The 20,762-nt window shown below is 42.4% G+C and overlaps 1 protein-coding gene across 2 annotated transcripts in view; it reads left to right on the forward strand.

Moving 5' to 3' along the window:
* The first annotated feature begins 5,443 nt into the window (after positions 1 to 5,443).
* The window catches only part of FAM177A1 (family with sequence similarity 177 member A1), a 38,436-nt gene continuing 23,117 nt past the window's right edge, over positions 5,444 to 20,762 (forward strand). The window contains exons 1-3 of one of the 2 annotated variants that reach the window (XM_012504388.2): positions 5,444 to 6,107; positions 6,206 to 6,329; positions 13,325 to 13,498. In XM_012504388.2, the coding sequence (XP_012359842.1) occupies positions 6,234 to 6,329; positions 13,325 to 13,498 (270 nt within the window). In that variant the 5' untranslated portion in view covers positions 5,444 to 6,107; positions 6,206 to 6,233. Of the gene's footprint in view, positions 6,330 to 13,324; positions 13,499 to 20,762 lie in introns of both variants that reach the window. The other variant, XM_003263705.4, reaches the window with a different exon arrangement.

Genomic DNA, 20,762 nt, shown 5'->3' on the forward strand with positions numbered 1-20,762 from the left:
GTCAGTGAGAATCATGGTTAAATACAATATAATTACTCATCTTCCTCAAGACTTACGAATAGTTATTGATAAATGAATAGTTATTGGTAAAGCCAAGTAAATGATCATATCCAAAACCAGAAGGCCATCATCACAGCTCAAGTCTACATCATTTGATCTCTTTATCACTATCATTCTTTGGATTCACTAGATTAGTCATCATCCTCAAAATTCTGCCCCAAGTTCTAATTACCACGTTCCAAACATTTAGGGGTTACATGAAGCTTGAACCTAGTACCTTCTTTGCTTTTGAGCCATGAGTTGTAGGAATGATGACTTTACACCTCACATGCTGGGGATTAATTTAAACTTTACCTCTAAGTCAGTTGGGTAGCCTTTGGCTTATTTTTGTAGCTAATTTTGTAGTTAATGGATGCACTGTGAAATCTTGCTATGATAGTTTTCCTCCACACTTTGCCACTAGGAGTAGATAGGTACTCAGTTTTCAGTAATTGCTTACCTAAGACCCTAAGCCCTATGTCTCTTGTACTGGCCTTTATCTGTAATATGGGCATATTTAATACAATATAATTTTTGGAGTTTTTTTTTTTTTTTTCTTTTGAGACGGAGTCTTGCTCTGTCGCCCAGGCTGGAGTGCAGTGGTGCGATCTCGGCTCACTGCAAGTTCCACCTCCCGGGTTCACGCCATTCTCCTGCCTCAGCCTCCCGAGTAGCTGGGACTACAAGCACCCGCCACCATGCCCAGCTAATTTTCTGTATTTTTGGTAGAGACGGGATTTCACCGTGTTCGCCAGAATGGTCTTGATCTCCTGACTTCGTAATCCGCCCGCCTCGGCCTCCCAAAGTTCTGGGATTACAGGTGTGAGCCACCTCACCCGGCCAATTTTTGGAGTCTTTTAAAGTAAACATATGCCTTGTAAGCTGGTAACTATGGTACAATTCCTTTTATTAATGTGGTGCTGACTGCCACATAGGTTCTTTTGAGTTTGGCATGCATATGCTACTTTTTGCAGTCCTTTCATTATGTTTTTCTCTCTTCATTTGAAGAGCATGTTACATCTTTTAGCTTCGCTTGGCTTAAAAGATTCTCTCATTAGCCTAACACAGTTCATTGTTGGTACCACTTGGATCATAAGTGGAAAAACAGCCAAGAAATTGCACAGTAATACTTGTTTGTAAGAGGGATGATTCAGTTGAATCTGACACTAAGAAACTCCCCCACCTGAGGTCTGAGATTCCTCTGACATTGCTGCATATAGGCTTTTCCTTTGCAGCCTGTGACTGTGGACTATTTTTCTTAAGCAAGATATGCTAAAGTTTTGTGAGCCTTTTTCCAGAGAGAGGTCTCATATCTGCATCAAGTGAGAACATATAATGTCTGCATATTTCCATATTTCAGGAATCATGTTTGCTTGTGTTTTATGCTTTTATATAGAAAGAGAAACTTGTTCCTCAGTGACTCAAAAGAGGTAGGAATTGTTATTGGATATCATCATTGGCCCACGCTTTCTGACCTTGGGAAATCAATTAAGGGGTTCATAATCTCAATTCTGTCAGAATTGGTACAAGAAATAGCTGCATGTTTCTTGACATTCCACTTGGTAGGAAATAAGAATGTGAAACTCTTCAGTTGATGTGTGTCCCTTGTTTTTTTTGCAATTTCCTTCTTACTGTGTTAAAAAAAAGTGTGATCTTGCTCTGAGAGATGAGGCATAATCATGATCTTTAAAGATCAATAATATAATCCTTTCAAGGATTATGTCTTTATTATAATAAAGATAATTTGTCTTTAACAGAATCAATAATATAATCCCTTAAAGGATTATATCTTTGCCGGGCGCAGTGGCTCACACCTGTAATCCCAGCACTTTGGGTGGCCAAGGTGGAAGGATCACCAGGTCAGCAGCTCGAGACCAGTCTGGCCAACATAGTGAAACCCCATCTCTACTAAAAGTACAAAAAATAAGCTGGGTGTGGTGGTGTGCGCCTGTAATCCCAGCTACTCGGGAGGCTGAGGCAGGAGAATCACGTGAACCCAGGAGGCAGAGGTTGCAGTGAGCCAAGATCACACCATTGCACTCCAGCTCAGGTGACAGTGCAAGACTCTATCTAAAAAAAAAAAAAAGGATTATATCTTTATATTTGTTGTAGATTCTTATCAGAAGACACTCAGGGTTCTACAGATTTTAGATGAAGATGCACAGCTCTCCAACATTAAAATTACTGAGTCTAGGCATAGTGTGCAAAGAAAGCTAGTTATTTTATGCCTAATACCATACAGAAAATTCTAGGCCGGGCATGGTGGCTCACACCCGTAATTCCAGCACTTTGGAAGGCTGAGGCGGGTGGATCACTTGAGGCCAGGAGTTTGAGACCACCCTGGCCAACATGGTGAAACCCTGTTTCTGGTAAAAATACAAAAATTAGCTGGGTGTGGTGATGTGTGCCTGTAGTCCCAGCTTGGGACCTGAGGTGGGAGGATCACTTGAGCCGAGGAGATCGAGATTGCAGTGAACCAAGAGCACACCACTGCAATCCAGCCTGGGTGACAGAGTGAGACTGTCTCAAAAAAAAAAAGAAAATTTTGGTGGTTGGATATCACTGGTATATTCTCACCACACACAAACACAAAACTTGACCAAATTTTAATTAACAAAACAAAACCTTACATAACATCAAATCTAAAAATTCACTTGGTATTTTCATCTGCTTCTTATAGAGCTTTAAAGCTTACTAAAAGACTTTTAAAAAGAAACATACTTTACTCATTTCCATCCAAATCTTCCAAATAACATACTCACCTTTGGTGTGGAAATGTCTTGCCTTCCTAACACTTACTGGCCTTGTATTTTTTGACATTTTCATTCTCAATGGGGCGGAATGGCTAAGTGTGTAGGTGGTGGAATCAGAATGCTTGGGTTTCAATCCTGGCTCTGCTGCTTACCAGCTGTGTCATTGGAGCAAGTTGCTTAACCTCTCTTTGTTTCCTCATCTATACCATGTTGGTAGTTACAGTAATATATCAGAATTGTTGTGAGGAATAAGAGTTAATACAAAGAAAGCAAAGTACCTGGCATATTGTGCTCCATAAGTGAAACCACTACCATGATTTTAATAACTTCTTCAGCCTGGGCAACATGGCGAAACCTCATCTCTACAAAAAATATAAAAATTAGCCAGGTGTGATGGCGCATGCCAGCTACTCAGGAGGCTGAGGTGGGAGGATCGTCTGAGTCTGCAGTGAGCCATAATTGTGCCACTGCACTCCAGCCTGGGTGATACAGTAAGGCCCTGTCTCAAAAAAAAAAAATTCTTTATGCTTAGACTGAACCTAAAATGCATTTTTATTTTTATCATCTTTTTTTCTTGTGCATTATTTTTGATAAAAATATATTGTCCTGTTTGATGGATAACTTAAAAAATATTCTCTATCAAAGTATATATATGTAGCTATGTTAAAACCCTAAGAATGTCTTGTTTATTTGATGAACACTCCTGGTTATCAAATTTTATTCAGATTTATTTTCCCAGCCTTATGCAGAAATGGTTCAATCCAAATTTACCTTTTTAGCTCTATATGTATCATTAAATGATAAATTTAGACCACATTGTTTTCAAGTAGATAAATTATCGTAATACTTGAATTTATTTTTGTCATAGTGCTACGATACAATATATGTTACAAAGTGAAAGAAGGAAAAATTTGGCACATTGCCTTGGTGCCCTACTTTTGGTTGAGCTATAACAGTTTGGAAATAATGACAAAAATATAAATGCCCCAAATAAAACCACTAGAATTTCTATGCTTTTATGTTGCTTTGAGTTGTTGATTTGTTTTGTTTTTGTTTTTTTGAGACGGTGTCTCGCTCTGTCGCCCAGGCTGGAGTGCGGTGGCGCAATCTCGGCTCACTGCAAGCTCCGCCTCCTGGGTTCACACCATCCTCCTGCCTCAGCCTCCCGAGTAGCTGGGACTACAGGCGCCTGCCACCATGCCCGGCTTATTTTTTGTATTTTTAGTAGAGACAGGGTTTCACAGTGTTAACCAAGATGGTCTCGATCTCCTGACCTCGTGATCCACCCGCCTCGGCCTCCCAAAGTGCTGGGATTACAGGCCTGAGCCACCGTGCCCAGCCTGAGTTGTTGATTTGTAATAAACTGCTCTTCAATTGCATATTTGTGTTAAAAATAACTTTTTAGGAAATACTTCCAGTTCATGTTAGAATATAACTGGTACTTTGAATTTTCAGTAAACTAAGAAATACATTTGTAAACCGTAAAAATATATTCTGCTTTGGCAATGAAAATTGTAATTTGAGGCCAGGCGTGGTGGCTCACGCCTGTAATCCCAGCACTTTGGGAGGCTGAGGTGGGTGGATCATCTGGGGTCAGAAGTTCGATACTAGCCTGGCCAACATGGTGAAACCCCGTCTCTACTAATAATACAAAAATTAGCCGGGCGTGGTAGTGCACAACTGTAATCTCAGCTACTCGGGAGGCTGAGGTGGGAGAATTGCTTGAACCCGGGAGGCGGATGTTGCAGTGCGCCACGATTGTGCCACTGCACTCCAGCATGGGCAAGACCCCATCTTAAAAAAAAAAAAAAAAAAGAAAAAGAAAATTGTAATTTGATATTTAATTGCCAATTTGGAAAATAAAATCATGCATTTATAAATATTCCACAAATTTTTAGTAATAAAGATTGTTGATTGCCCTGCTTGCCAGTAAGAAGGAAGAGATTTTGAATACATATAATGCAGAACTGTGTTGTTTATGAATACCAATTCATGAAGTCTTAACAATTGGTTCTTTATTTTTGTTTTCAATTTATGGCCGAGTTTGGTTTCGCTGTTTTGGACTGTCTCAACTCCCTGCTGATGCCACCATACAGAGTCAGATCATGTACTAACTTGTTTACTTCAGCAGCAACCTAACTTGATTTTATTACCAGGATACAGAGCAATATGGATTTCCAACTAGTTTTTAAGGTGTAGATAGTTTTCAAATGATTATTTGTTTTTAAAGTTTTTGGTTTTGTTTTTCGGTTCCAGTTATACATGGGATAGGAAGTGTACAATAACATTAGGCAGAGGGTAAGGAGAAGAACTTTGGCACAGAAGAGAAAGGAATATTTAATATTTGGGCCTGCTGTTGCTATGATGAAAAACATTTACAAGGTCATACAACTTTAGGGAGCATTTCTGAATTGAGACTAGTATGAAAATGGAATTTAAAGTATCAAATGAAGCCTCCCATAGCCAAAACAATATATGTTTTGGTTTTGACCCCTACATACTTGTGAAAACTTTCATGCTGAAACAACAATAAACCATTTACCGGCAGAACCTCAGACTTGTTTGATGTTGAAGTCATGCAGTAATTGCATGATTTTTTTACTTTGGTTGAACATTGCGAAAGACGGAAAAAATCTGGGACGCCCCCTCTAACATAAGCACACGACTTCAGGACACAGATAAAACATTCCTTACATTTGTCAAGATGGAAGCTTACTACTGCCCTTTGCTCTCCTTCAGGTCTTTTCACTTAACACTTTTTACAGTTATACTTAAGTATTTCAGACAAGAGTAAGCAAATATCACCCCTGGGGTTCTTCTTTCGAGGGTATTTTCGCTGGACTGTCACCCACGTTAGGAATGGAAAATGCAGCACGAGTCGTACATTTTACATTTTTCAGCAACTACATCCCATCACTAGCCTTTGAAGTACAACGACACAGCTGTCTTCATTTCACAAGTGCGGAAACCGAGGTCCTGCGGGGGTGACTGCCCCGGACGCAGCTGTTGAGGGGCTGCGCCGAGGTCGAGACGCCAGGCTTCAGGTACACGTACCAGGAATGACGTCACAGGCGGTGCCAGGCGGGGATCCACCAGCTCTGGATGCTTGCTTGGCCGGAAGCGACGCCCCGCAAGGCCCCGCCCCGCCCCGCCTCGCCTCGCCCGCGCGAGCCGGTAGTTGCGCCTCCCAGACTGCAGTCTTGGGAGTACGGAGCCCGGCGGGCTAGGCGAGGCGTGGGCTGGCCCCGCCCCTAAGGCCGGCGAGTCCCCTTCCCAGAGACTTGGCTAGGCGCGGCGCGAGGCGGGGCGCTGCGGGTGAGTCCCACTTCCCGACAGCCTGGCTCGGCCAGCGACTGGGCGGGGAGACCAAGGATGGAAGTGGGCTTACCGGCCATTACCCTCTTTCTCACCAGCGCCAGCAGCCCTGTGGTGGCGACGACGATGGACCAGGAGCCGGTGGGCCGTGTGGAACGAGGAGAAGCCGTCGCAGCCTCGGGAGCTGCGGCCGCCGCGGCATTCGGGGAATCTGCGGGGCAGGTAGGTGGGGCCGCCGAGGCTGACGTCCGGGGAGCCGAGCCGCCTCCTTGCCTTCTCCGCGGGCCGCTCTTTTAGCCTGCCCGGCCGTCCTCCGAGCGGGCCGCCCCAGCTTTGGAGTTCCTCCTCACTGCACCCCTGTTTCTGCTCAGTGAGACCAGCTTGTGGGAAGGAGGGTCCCCTGCCTCACTCACCAACCCCTTGGTTGGCAGCACAGCAGACTTGGGCGGCCTCGGGTTCCTGGGGTGATAGTCCAGCTTCTGGTCTACCAGAGGAAGAAGGAAGGCGTGTCCCCCAGAGGCTGTCCTTGCAGTAGCTGGAAGCCAGGTGAGGGCGGCTTCAACCATTTCTCAGTCTCTTCTGGTGCGAGCGCCTGCCTTGGCATCTGCCCTTTGCTTGGCATATGCCAAACGTTTACCGGCTTTAATTCACTGAATCCTTACAGTAACCACTCGAGGTGGGTGTTAGCCCCATTTCACCCCCGAGGCAACTAAGGTTCCGAGCTGCGCTGTCCAACAGAAATAGAATGCAAGCTGCATTGAAAATTGCAATTTAAAATTTTCCACCCGCCGCGCGCCAGGACCGGGGTCCGGTGCGGAGTGCCCTTCGTCCTGGGAAACGGGGTGCGGCCGGAAAGGCGGCCGCCCCCTCGCCCGTCACGCAACGCACGTTCGTGGGGAACCTGGCGCTAAACCATTCGTAGACGACCTGCTTCTGGGTCGGGGTTTCGTACGTAGCAGAGCAGCTCCCTCGCTGCGATCTATTGAAAGTCAGCCCTCGACACAAGGGTTTGTAAAAAAGAAAAAAAATAAAAAATTTAAAAAAAAAAGAAAAAAAAGAAAAAGAAAAAAAATTATAAAAAAAATAAAAATAAAAAAAATAAAATTTTCCAGTAGGCACGTTTTAAAAAACTGAAACCGATATTAATTTTAATAGCGTATCTTATTTAACCTAATTTATCAAGACAATTTCAACCTAAAATTACTATGAGAGTTACTAATGAAGTATTTGCATTCTCTTTTGGAGTCTTTTCTAAGTCTTTTAAATCCTGGGTGCATTTTACACGCACAGCATATCGCAGGTCTGGCTGACCACATTTTAAGTGCGCATTAGCCACATGTGGCTAGTGGTTACTGTATTGGACAGCGCTGGTTTAGAGAGTTAAAGTTTCTTGCAACTTTTCAGTATTAGACAAAAAGACACTTAGGGAGGCCAAGGTGGGTGGCTCACCTGAGGTCAGGAGTTCGAGACCAGTCTGGCCAACATGGTGAAACCCCTTCTGTACTAAAAATACAAAAATTAGCTGGGCGTGGTGGCGCTCGCCTGTAGTCCCAGCTACTCGGGAGGCTGAGGCAGGAGAATCGCTTGAACCGTGGAGGTGGAGGTTGCAGTGAGCCGAGATCACGCCACTGCACTCCAGGCTGGAGACAGAGCGAGACTGTCTCAAAACAACAACAACAACAAAAAACCCTTGAGTTGCTCATGTGTGTAACTCTTCCCATCCTCCATGAGAATGAAGCTTTTTCAGTAGCCTCATTTTTGAGACTAAGTACCTGAATGTTAGTAAGACATTTCTCCCAAACTGTGAGTATATCTCTGTGTATCTCTTATAGTATAAGATGTCGTTTGCATTAACAAAAGCTTATCCAGCCTGGGCAACAGAGCAAGAACCCATCTTTTAAATAAAAAACTAAAAAAACTCCAAAAACAACACAACTTTCCCACATACCAGACTCTATATGGAATTTGTTTTTTCCCTCCTACTTAAGAAGGGGATTCAGCGGACAACATGAATTGATAAGGAAGCCACGTCATTTTCAGTTGAGTTAAGACCTGTTGTTGGCAAGTGGGCTTACACTTAACCTTTGAGTCCGTGGTGCTTGATGTTTTTCAATTTGATTTTTCCTGTTGTTACTAGAATTGTTTTTTTAAAATCACTACCTCCGCCCTGGATCTAATTGCAAAGTAAACACACCTGTACTTATATACCAGCTAAATGTTGTTTGAAGTGCGAGGCTCTTTGATTTGGGTTAGTGATATTATGTTGTTTTCACATTCTTGGTTAACAAATAACTACTTAAACAGTAAAGAAGGCTGTAGAACAAAAGATAAAAATTCACAGAAATACCCCACCACCACCCTTTCTTCATGTTCTCATTCCCCAAAGGTAACTATTAAGTTTTGGTGTAGTCTGTCTGGAATTTTATCATTCGATATTATATATTTCTTATATATTATATATATTATTAAATATTGAATATCTCTTCTTTCTCGTTAAACACCAATGAGTTCCGTTTTCTGATTTGCCCTTTGTGCTTTTGGATTCACATTCCTGAATCAGAAACATCTTTGAGAACTCCAGTTCTATGCCCAGGGGGTTGAGCACAGTAAGAGGGAAGAAGCCAGGGAAGTGGACATCTCAGGAGAGGGAGAGGCCGCTATCTTACACTTCTTCCCAAGTTTGGCAGAACTAAAAAATCCCTAGTGCAATGTAGGGAAAGGGAGTAAGAGATAGGAGATAGGGTCTAGAATTAGGCCTCCAAACAGGCCATCCAGTACCTGTTGTGACATTCTTTTTTTTTTTTTTAAGATGGAGTCTCACTCTGTGGCCCAGGCTGGAGTGCAGTGGTGTGATCTCGGCTCACTGCAACCTCCGCCTTCCGGGTTCACGCAATTCTCTTGCTTCAGCCTCCTGAGTAGCTAGGACTACAGGCACGCGCCACCATGTCTGGCTAATTTTTGTATTTTTAGTAGAGGTGGGGTTTCACCATCTTGGTCAGGCTGGTCTTGAACTCCCGACCTCGTGATCCACCTGCCGCCTCGGCCTCCCAAAGTGCTGGGATTACAGGCGTGAGCCACCGCACCCGACCTCCTGTTGTGACATTCTATCCAGCAGCTTCTCTGAATAGACTTTTAACCAGAATCTCAGCCTTGATGTTTTTAAAGGAGTTAAAATTTCAGTACCATTCAGTGATTGATTTATTTGGCACCTCTGTTACCAAGCACTTACTATGTGCCAGGAACTCTAGGCTGAAAGATATAGCAGTACCTACCCCCATGTTGCTAATAGCCTAGTTGGGGAAGATGACAAAGAATAAATTCCAAGTGTAGTATGTGTTTTAAAGAAGTCTGGGTGCCGTGGGAGTATATACAAAAAATTGCCATTAAAACCAGATCCTGAGCTGGGCGGGGTGGCTCATGCCTATAATCCCAGCACTTTGGAAGGCTGAGGCAAGTGGATCACGAGGTCTGGAGTTCGAGACCAGCCTGGCCAACGTGATGAAACCCCCATCTCTACTAAAAATAGAGAAATTAGCTGGGTATTGTGGCTCACGCCTGTAGTCCCAGCTACTTGGGAGGCTGAGGCAGGAGAATCGCTGAAACCCAGGAGGCAGAGGTTGCAGTGAGCCAAAGTCGCACCACTGCACTCCAGCCTGGATGACAGAGCAAGACCCCTTTTCAAAAAAGAAAAAAACAGATCCTGAGAATAAAGATAAGCACATTTATAGTTTGGTTAACTATAAAATGGAGTAAAATGTTAATTGACATGGTACCTCATAATTTCCTGGTGTTATGAAACTATCAGATCTTTGGGGTTTGTTATGGAATTTGCATAATTGGCAGTGAAATTTTTCTTACTTGCAGATTTATAAAATGAAGCATTTGGAAAATTCACAGTGTAACTTTTTTTGTTTTGTGAAACAGAATCTCACTCTGTTGCCCAGGCTGAAGTGCATGGCACGATCTCGGCTCACTGCAACCTCCACCTCCCGGGTTCAAGCGATTCTCCTGCCTCAGCCTCCTGTGTAGCTGGGATTATAGGCACGCTCCACCGCGCCCGGCTAATTTTTGTATTTTTTTTAGTAGAGGTGGGGTTTCACCATGTTAGCCAGGGTGGTCTCACACCCCTGACTTCAAGTTATCTGCCTGCCTCGGTCTCCCAAAGTGCTGGGATTACAGGCGTGAGCCACCGTGCCCAGCCATGTGTAAATTTTATTTGTAATTATTGGATTTCTGGTTCAAGTTGATGTTTGAAAAATAAAAAAAAGAAAAATCTTTTAAAAATATAATTATTGGGAATTTTGTATCAAATGATTTTCTGGTTGGTTTTACCTGTTAGTGCTTCGTTCATTGCCCCCCACCCCCACCTCCCAAGTAGAGGTTGGAATCATTATCCCTAATCTGAAATACTCTAAAATCTGAAGCTTTTTGAGCACTGACATTCCTTCCTTTGCCTGTGTCATAGAAGGAAAAAATTAAGCCAATGAGAGATTGCTAGAGGGAGCAGTGAGAAGCCTCTACTGTCTTGGGGGTGGGATAGGGTGGGGCATGGTGGTATACTGTGAAGGATCTGAGCTCTCTATTCACTGACTGGAGCTGTTGCATTGACATTAGATCCATCCAGTTAGTAGGATGACTGGAGATCTAACTTAGCTCATCTATCTTTCCTTTGCATAGGAAATTAAGGGATCCAAAAAGCTGAGTCATGGTCCAAAAGGAAACGTTGATCTCAGGACAACCATAGCCAAATTTTATCTCAAGGGTAAACATGAGACTGGGTAGGGATGGCTATCAGTGCCTGGGGATTGGTAGGGGTTGGGGGTGGGTAGAAGAAATGTGTCCTGGGTTAACTACTTGTTTATTTTTTTCATGGACACAATAAATGACCTGATCTTCCCTTGTTAAGGGCTGGGATTTGTTTGAACCCTCAGGACAGACTAGAAAGAATTGTGACTTTTTTTATAGATAGCCTATGTTACCAAATTTTATTTTTTAAGATAGTTTATTATTTTTATTTTTTAAGATGGAGTCTCGCTCTGTCACCCAGACTGGAGTGCAGTGGCACGATCTCAGCTCACTGCAGCTGCCACCTCCTGGTTCAAGTGATTCTCATTCCGCAACTTCCCGAGTAGCTGGGACTACGGGTGCGGGCCACCACGCCCAGCTAATTTTTGTTTTTTTTAGTGGAGACAGGGTTTCACCATGTTGGCCGGGCTGGTCTCCAACTCCTGACATCAGGTTATCCACCTGCCTTGGCCCCCTAAATTGCTGCCATTATAGGCCTGAGCCACGGCACCCAGCCTTATTTTTTTGAGACAGTCTGGCTCTGTTGCCCCGGCTTGAGTGCAGTGGTGCGATCTCGGCTCACTGCAACATCCACCTCCTGGGTTCAAGTGATTCTCATGCCTCAGCCTCCCAAGTAGCTGGAATTACAGATGTGTACCACCATGCCTAGCTGATTTTTGTATTTTTAGTAAAGATGGGATTTTGCCATGTTGGCCAGCCTGGTCTCGAACTCCTGACCTCATGTGATCCTCCTGCCTCAGCCTCCCAAAGTGCTGGGATTACAGGTGTGAGCCACCACTCCTGGCGTGTTACCAAATTTTCATGATCTGCAGTTCAAATCCTGGCTAATGACTAAACTTACCTTTGGGAGGTAAAAGGCAGAGAAGAATCGTATCTGTTTTCTAAGAAGGACCTTAGAAGATTAAGATGAAACAGTGTATAAAAATAAAGTAGCTTATACTTGCATAACTGGGCAGTTCACTGTGTTTATCAGTATAATACTTTTTTTGCAATAGCAATTCAAAGAGCTTTTCCAGTGGTTGAACAGCAGTCACGGGTTTAAATTATGTTTGCTTATAACCACAAGAATCTTTATAGAGAACAAAATGTTTGTACTCTGGACTATCCTAGAGAATTCTATGAACATAGACTCTAATCATGACAGTACTGTAGTCCTGTATATGCAAAAAGAATAAAAGGCCTCCTTTGACTACTCCCTTGTCTGCTCCTTCTCCCCCATCTTAGTTTCTATCCATAGAGTAACCACTGTTGCCGGATTTTTCTTCACAGTTGTATGTACTGTACCTTTTTGAAATCTGGAAGTTTAAACTTCAGGCAGTTTTATTTATTTATTTTTTTTTCGAGATGGAGTCTTGCTGTGTTGCCCAGACTGGAGTGCAGTGGTGTGATCTTGGCTCACTGCAAGCTCCGCCTTCCAGGTTCACACCATTCTCCTGCCTCAGCCTCCCAAGTAGCTGGGACTACAGGTGCCTGCCACTGCGCCCAGCTAATTTTTTGTATTTTTAGTAGAGACGGAGTTTCACCGTGGTCTCGATCTCCTGACCTTGTGATCCGCCCACCTCGGCCTCCCAAAATGCTGGGATTACAGGTGTGAGCCACCGCACCTGGCCCAACTTCAGGCAATTATCTTAGGAGTTTAAACTTAAGGCAAGAGGACAATGAAAAGAAGCTCTTCACCATCTCCCACTATATATATATATATATATATATATATATATATATATATATATATATAGTGTAAATATATAGCAGTAAAATTTGTATTAGAATTCCAGCTCAGGCACAGTGATGTACGCTTGTAATCCTAAAACTTTGGGAGGCTGAGGTAGGAGGATTGCTTAAGGCCAGTAGTTGGAGACCAGCCTGGGCAACATAGCCAGACACTGTCCCTATAGAAAAAAAAATTAGCCAAGTGTGGTGGCATGCTCCTATAGTCCCAGGTACTCAGGAGGTGGACACAAAAGGATCACTTGAGGCCAGGAATTTGAGATTGCAGTGAGCCATGATTGCATCACTGCTCTCCAGCCTAGGCAACAGCCAGACCCTGTCTGGGGGAAAAAAAAATTCCATAGACTACTAAAGTTTAAGAACTTGTGAAATCTTTTTACTATCAGAAATCTCTTTTGTTACATATGTATTACTGGCCAAGACATCTGGAAGTTCAGAGATAGAACATTGATAATCTGCTTTCCAGATTTGGTTTACAAATGGTGGGTTTTATTTGGTCTGCCGTAGTCTTGCCACTGTACTCCAGCCTGAGCAACAGAGTGAGACCCTGTCTCAGAACAAACCAAAACTGCTTAAAGATTTGTTTCTTTACTACAATAAACCTACCAAAAGTTTTTCACGTGCAATGAAAGAAAATTAATCTCACTTGAAACTCTCATTTTCTTAAAATATCGTTGATATAGATGAGTAACGAAAGAGGCTTTGAAAATGTAGAACTGGGAGTCATAGGAAAAAAGAAGAAAGTCCCAAGGAGAGTCATCCACTTTGTTAGTGGTGAAACAATGGAAGAATACAGCACAGATGAAGATGAAGTTGATGGCCTGGATAAGAAAGATGTTTTGCCTACTGTTGATCCGGTAGGTTTGATATTGATGATTCTTTCCTCAGTGGGCTTTGTTTTGATTTTTTTTCCCTAAACATTGAGTGGAAGGGACCTTTTGAGGTTTAAATCAACTATATTCTTGTTATAAAATATTATGTATGGTGATTTTGATAGAAGATAATATTTTTACATGATATGGATGGAAACATTTCCAGCATTTCAGTAGCCTGAAACAGCTTGTTTTTCAGTGTCAGAGTACTGTGTTAGTATGGATAGATTTAAGATTGATCAGCCGGGCGCAGTGGCTCACACCTGTAATCCTAGCACTTTGGGAGGCTGAGGCGGGATCACCTGAGGTCAGGAGTTTGAGAACAGCCTGGCCACCATGGCGAAATACCATCTCTACTAAAAATACAAAAAATTAGCTGGATGTATTAGTGGACACCTGTAATCCCAGCTACCTGGGAGGCTGAGGCAGGAGAATTGCTTGAATCTGGGAGGCAGAGGTTGCAGTGAACCAAGATCGCGCCATTGCACTCCAGCCTGGGGGACAGAGCGAGACTCTGTCTCAAAAAAAAGATTTATCTTGCTAAATTGAGTGCTTGAATCCCAGTACCTTTGATTTAAGGACTGTACTACCATGATAGTTTCCACTCAAAACTTAGGGAGTTGTCAGCTTTTTAAAATATTGCCTCAACAGGAGAATGGCACGAACCCGGGAGGCGGAGCTTACAGTGAGCCGAGATCGCGCCACTGCACTACAGCCTGGGCAACCGAGTGAGACTCCATCTCCAAAACAAAACAAAACAAAAGTTTGCCTCAAGTTTTGATTGGAAGATAAGAATATACATTTCTGAACTTTGTATGCCTTATCAACTAACTTGGAGAATTTCTAAATTATACAAGATGTGACTATACAATTATGAGACTAGCTATATATTTATAAAGAAATTTTTATTTATTTATAAAGAAATGCCCTTCAAGTAATTACTTTGAGAATCCAGGTAATCACATATTTACTGACTTTCTAACAGGTACTATTTTAAGCAGTGGGTGATATAAATTTCTGCTCTCATGTACTAGTGAGAAGACAGGCAGTAAATGCATACGTACTATAATTATCAGGCTATGAAAAGTGCTATAAAGAAAATTAAGCATGGTAACAGAATAGAGAATTGTTTATATTTGATTTTAAAAATGTTATTCCTTTTCATCAGATTTGACTTTAAATATTTGGCTATTAGAAAATCATGCCAGGCATGGTGGCTGACACCTGTAATCCCAGCACTTTGGGAGGCCAAGGTGGGCAGATCACCTGAGGTCAGGAGTTCAAGACCAGCCTGACCAACATGGAGAAACCCCATCTCTACTAAAAATACAAAAAAATTAGCCAGGCATGGTGGCGCATGCCTGTAATCCCAGCTACCAGGGAGGCTGAGGCAGGAGAATCGCTTGAACCCAGGAGGCGAAGGTTGCGGTAAGCCAAGATCACGCCATTGCACTCCAACCTGGGCAACAAGAGCAAAACTTGGTCTCAAAAAATAAAAAAAAAATAAAAAATAAAAAATATAAAAAATCATAAGCAGGCCAGGAGCAGTGGCTCACGCCTGTAATCGCAGCACTTTGGGAGGCTGAGGTGGGTGGATCACCTGAGGTCAGGAGTTTGAGACCAGCCTGGCCAACATGGTGAAACCGTGTCTCTACTAAAAATATAAAAAATTAGGCAGGCGTGATGGCAGGTGCCTGTAATCCCAGCTACTCAGGAGGCTGAGGCAGGAGAATCGCTTCAACCCGGGAAGCAGAGGTTGCAGTGAGCTGAGATCGTGCCATTGTACTCTAGCCTGGTCAACAAGGGTGAAACTCCATCTAAAAAATATATATATATATCAGATTTTCCACACAGAAAATATTCAAAGGATTATACCATATACTCTGAAGGTAGTTCCAAATGCAGGTAGAATATTAAAGAGGTATTTCATGCAGTGAAAGAATTGTTGGAATAAATGTCTTCTTTTTAATTACTTTGAAGGGTTAATTCATGTTTATCTGTATATATTTATGTGTATTTGCTTATGTTTTTAAAAGTCATCGTCTCAAAAGGTGGCCTATGTTTACCTAGAAGCAGAATAAACACAGTTATAAAAAGAATATATCTATTACTTTACTAAAGATTTACACCTTTTTTAAACCTTTGAGATACAGTTTACATAGCATATAATTCAACCATTTATATTTTACAATGTAGTGATTTTAATTATTCACAGATAATTATGTATGGATATATATGGCACAACCGTTGCCATAGTCAATTTTAGTACATTTACATCACCTCAAAAGAAACTTGACGTTCTTATCAGAGTAAGTGAAAGATAAGTAAATAAAAAGAAACCACATACCTTTTAGCCATCACCCCTGATCCTCCATCCCACCTGCCACCACTAATCTACTTTCTGTGGATAGATTTTCCTATTTTATATGAATGGACTCATCTGTGGTCTTTCACTTATAATGTTTTTAAGGTTCATTTATGTTATAGCATGTGTTACTACTTCATTCCTTTTTATGGTCAAGTAATCCATCATGTGAATATATTATATATTTTATTTATCCATTTGTAGCTATTGGACATTTAGGTTGTTTCTGCCTCTTTTTTGAGATGAGTCTGGCTCTGTCGTCCAGGCTGGAGTGCAGTGGCACGATCTTGGCTCACTGCAACCTCTGCCTCCCCAGTTTAAGCAACTTTCCTGCCTCAGCCTCCCAAGTAGCTGGGACTACAGGAATGCACCACCACACCCAGCTAATTTTTGTATTTTTAGTAGAGATATGCTTTCACTATGTTGGCCAGGCCGGTCTTGAACTCCTGACCTCAAGTGATCTGCCCACCTCAGCTTCTCAAAGTGCTGGGATTACAGGCGTGAGCCACTGCGCCCAGCCAACTATTTTTAATTTTTGTTTTTTGAGATAGAGTCTCACTCTGTCACCCAGGCTGGAGTGTGGTGGTGTGATCTTGGCTCACTGCAACCTCTGCCTCCTGGGTTCAAGCAATTCTCCTGCTTCAGCCTCCCAAGTAGCTGGGACTACTGGCACATGCCACAATGTCTGGCTAATTTTTTTTGTATTTTTAGTAGAGATGGGGTTTCAATATGTTGGTCAGGCTGGTCTTGAATTCCTGACCTCAAATGATCCCCCGTCTCAGCCTCCCAAAGTGCCAGGATTACAGGTGTGAGCCAGCGCCTGGCCTTAATTATTTTTTAAATGTTCGGAAGACTTCAGCTGTGAAGCCTCCTTGGCTTTTCTTTGTGGGTAGTTTTTTTGATTACTAGTTCAGTCTCTTCACTTGCTATAGGGCTATTAAGATTGTTCCTTTTTGAGTCAGTTGTGTATGAGTTTGTGTCTTTCTAGGAATTTGTCCCTTTTATCTGTTATCTTATTTATTGGCATACAGTAGTATTTCATTATAATTCTTTTTATTTTTCATAAGGTTGATTTTCCTTTTCATTTTGGATTCTAGTAATTTTGGGCGTTTACTCTTTCTTTTTGGTCAATCTAGCTAAATGTTTGCCAATTTTGATTGGTCTTTCACGAGAACCACCTTTTGGTTTCATGATTTTCTTTGTTGTTTTTCTATTCTCTATTAATTTCTGCTCTTGCCTGTATTATTTCCTTCCTCTGTTTGCTTTAGGTGTAGTTTGTGTTTCATTTTCCAGTGTCCTAGGGCAGAAGTCTAGGTTATTGCTAGGTTTCTTAATTGGGCATTTACGAATACAAGTTTCCCTTTAAGTGCTGCCTTAGTTTTATTCCATAAATTCTTGTTGTTGTTCTTGTTGTTTACAAATGGGGTCCTGCCATATTGCCTAGGCTGGCTTTGAACTCATGGGCTCAAGCGATCCTCCTGCTTCAGCCTCACAAGTAATAGGGTTTACAGATGTGCACCACCATGCCCAGCTTTCCGTAAGTTTTCGTATGTTATACCTTCTTTTTTTTGAGACGGAGTCTCACTCTGTCGCCCAGGCTGGAGTGCAGTGGCATGATCTTGGCTCACTGCAACCTCTGCCTCCTGGGTTCAAGCAATTCTCTTGCCTCAGCTTCCCGAGTAGTTGGGATTACAGGCGCACGCCACCATGCCAAATTAATTTTTTGTATTTTTAGTAGAGACAGGGTTTCACCATTTTGGCCAGGCTGATCTCAAACTCCTGACCTAGGTGATCTGCCTGCCTCGGCCTCCCAAAGTGCTGGGATTATAGGTGTGAGCTACTGCGTTCAGCCTATACCTTCATTTTTATTTAAAGTATTTTCTTTTTTTCCTTTTGGTTTTCTTCCTTGACCCATTGGTTATTTAGAAGTACGTTGTTTACTTCCCACGTATTTGTGAGTTTGTCTATTTATTTCCTTTTATTGATTTCTGATTTCACTCCATTCTGATCAGAGAACATACTTTATATTATTTGGCCCTTTAAATGTATTGACGTTTGTTTTATAGCCTGCCTAGTAGGTGGTCTGTCTTAGAGAATGTTCCATATGTACTTGAGAAGAATGTATATTCTGTTGTTGTCGAAAGTGTTCTATAGGTGTCTGTGAGGTCTAATTGATTTTATAGTATTGTTCAAGCTTTCTGTTTCCTTCCTGATCGTCTGCCCAGTTGTCCTATTTATTATCATTATTATTATTTTTGAGACAGAGTTTCACTCTTGTTGCCTAGGCTGGAGTGCAGTGGCACGATTTCAGCTCACTGCAACCTCTGCCTCCCAGGTTCAAGTGATTCTTGTGCTTCAGCCTCCCGTGTAACTGAGATTACAGGCGTGCGCCTGGCTAAGTTTTGTATTTTTAGTAGAGACGGGGTTTCACCATGTTGGCCAGGATGGTCTCGATCCCTTGACCTCATGATCCGCCTGCCTTGGCCTCCCAAAGAGCTGGTATTACAGGTGTGAGCCACCGTGCCCAGCCCCTATTTATTATTAAAAATGAGATATTGCAGTCTTCAACTATTATTGTTGAATTGTCTATTTCTCCTTCTCTTTCTGTCAGATTTGTTTCATGTACTTTGGTGCTCTGTTATTAAATTAACTGCATATATATTTATAATTTCGTATCTTTCTGATAGATTGACCCTTTTATCATTATGAAATGTCCTTCTTTATCTCTAGTTACGTTTTTTGTTTTCAAATCTATTTTAGGTCTGGCATGGTGGCTCATGCCTGTAATCCCAGCATTTTGGGAGGCTGAGGCAGAAGGATTTCTTGAGCCCAGGAGTTTGAGACCAGCCTGGGAAATGTAGTGAGACCTTGTCTCTACAAAAGATAAAAAAAATTAGCCATGCGTGGTGGCATACACCTGTGGGCCCAGCTACTTGGAGAGGTGAGTTGGGAGGATTGCTGGAGCCCAGAAGGTTGAGGCTGCAGTGAACTGGGATCTCACTACTACATTCCAGTCTAGGTGACAGAGTAAGACCTTGCCTCAGAAAAAAAAGGAAAAAAAAGTCTGTTTTGTCTGCTACTGATATTGCCATGTGAACTTTTTTTTTTCTTTTTTTTTTGGGACGGAGTCTCACTCTGTTGCCCAGGCTGGAGTGCAGTGGCATGATCTCGGTTCACTGCAAGCTCCATCTCCTGGGTTCACGCCGTTCTCCTGCCTCAGCCTCCCAAGTAGCTGGGATTACAGGTGCGTGCCACCACACCCAGCTAATTTTTTGTATTTTTAGTAGAGATGGGGTTTCACCATGTTAGCCAGAATGGTCTCGATCTTCTGACCTTGTGATCCACCCGCCTCGGCCTCCCAAAGTGCTGGGATTATAGGTGCAAGCCACCACACCCGGCCAGTGTGAGCTTTTTTATAGTTTGTTTTGTATATCTTCTTCCATCCCTTTTACTGTGAATCTGTTTGTGTTTTTTAATCTAAAGTATCTCTTGTAGACAGCATATAGTTGGATTTTGTTTTTTTTAATCCAGTCTAACAGTCTCTGCCCTTTGATTCGGTTGTTACTCCATTCATAATTTATGTTGATATAGTTGGATTTACATCTGCCATTTTACCTTTTATTTTCTATGTCTCATGTCTTTTTGCTCCTTTCCTTTTCTACTGTTATCTTTTGAATTAAGTGAATATTTTCTACAGAAGCATTTACATTTCTTTTTTTTTTTTTTTTTTTGAGACAGAGTCTCACTCATCACCAGGCTGGAGTGCAGTGGCACAATCTCGGCTCACTGCAGCCTCTGCCTCCCGGGTTGGGTGATTCTCCTGCCTCAGCCTCCCGAGTAGCTGGGATTACAGATGCACACCACCACATCCTGCTAATTTTTGTATTTTTAAATTTTTGTATTTTAGTAGAGACGGGGTTTCACCATGTTGGTCAGGTTGGTCTCGAACTCCTGACCTTGTGATCCACCCGCCTCGGCCTCCCAAAGTGCTGGGATTACAGGCGTGAGCCACCACACTCCACCAATTTTGTGTTTTTAGTAGAGACAACCAAGCTGGTCTTGAACTCCTAACCTCAAATGATCCACCTTCCTTGGCTTCCCAAAGTGCTGGGATTACAGATGTGAGCCACTGCGCCTGGCTGTTTTTTTTTTTTTTTTAAGATGGAGTTTCACTCTTGTCGCCCGGGCGGGAGTGCAGTGGTGCAATCTCGGCTCACTGCAACCTCTGCTTCCTGGATTCAGGTGATTCTCCTGCCTCAGCCTCTGGAGTAACTGGGCTTACCGGCACGCACCACCATGCCCGGGCTAATTACTGTATTTTTGGTAGAGATTGGGTTTCACCATGTTGGCCAGGCTGGTCTGGAACTCCTGACCTCATTTGATCCACCTGCCTTGGCCTCCCAAAGTGCTGGGATTACAGGCATGAGCCACTGCGCCTGGCCAGTTTTTGTTTTGTTTTGTTTTTAATAATATCTGTCTCTTTTTTGATACTCTCTACTTGATGTGATACTGTTATACCTTCCTTTATTTTTAATTTGTTATTTTCTTAAGTTTTCAAACATATTTATAAAAGCTATTTGAATTTTTTTTTTCTGTTAAATCCAGCATCTTGTCACTCTCACAGGTATTTTTTGTTGCCTGATATTTTTTCCTATGTATGGGTCATACTTTTCTGTTTCTTTGCATGTCTCATAATTTTTTGTTGGAAACTAGATATTTTAGATTATATATTATAGCAACTCTGGGTACTGCGCCCCCACATCTTGTCATTGTTATTTGCCTGTTTATTTGTTTAGTGACTGCTGTGTTCTTTTAGTGGAGTCTATTCTCCACTCCTATTCTTTCCTGCAAATTAGCTAGCCTATAGTTTAGCCTGTATTTTTA

Source organism: Nomascus leucogenys, chromosome 1a, assembly GCF_006542625.1.
Source record: "Nomascus leucogenys isolate Asia chromosome 1a, Asia_NLE_v1, whole genome shotgun sequence".
Classification (NCBI taxonomy): domain Eukaryota; kingdom Metazoa; phylum Chordata; class Mammalia; order Primates; family Hylobatidae; genus Nomascus; species Nomascus leucogenys.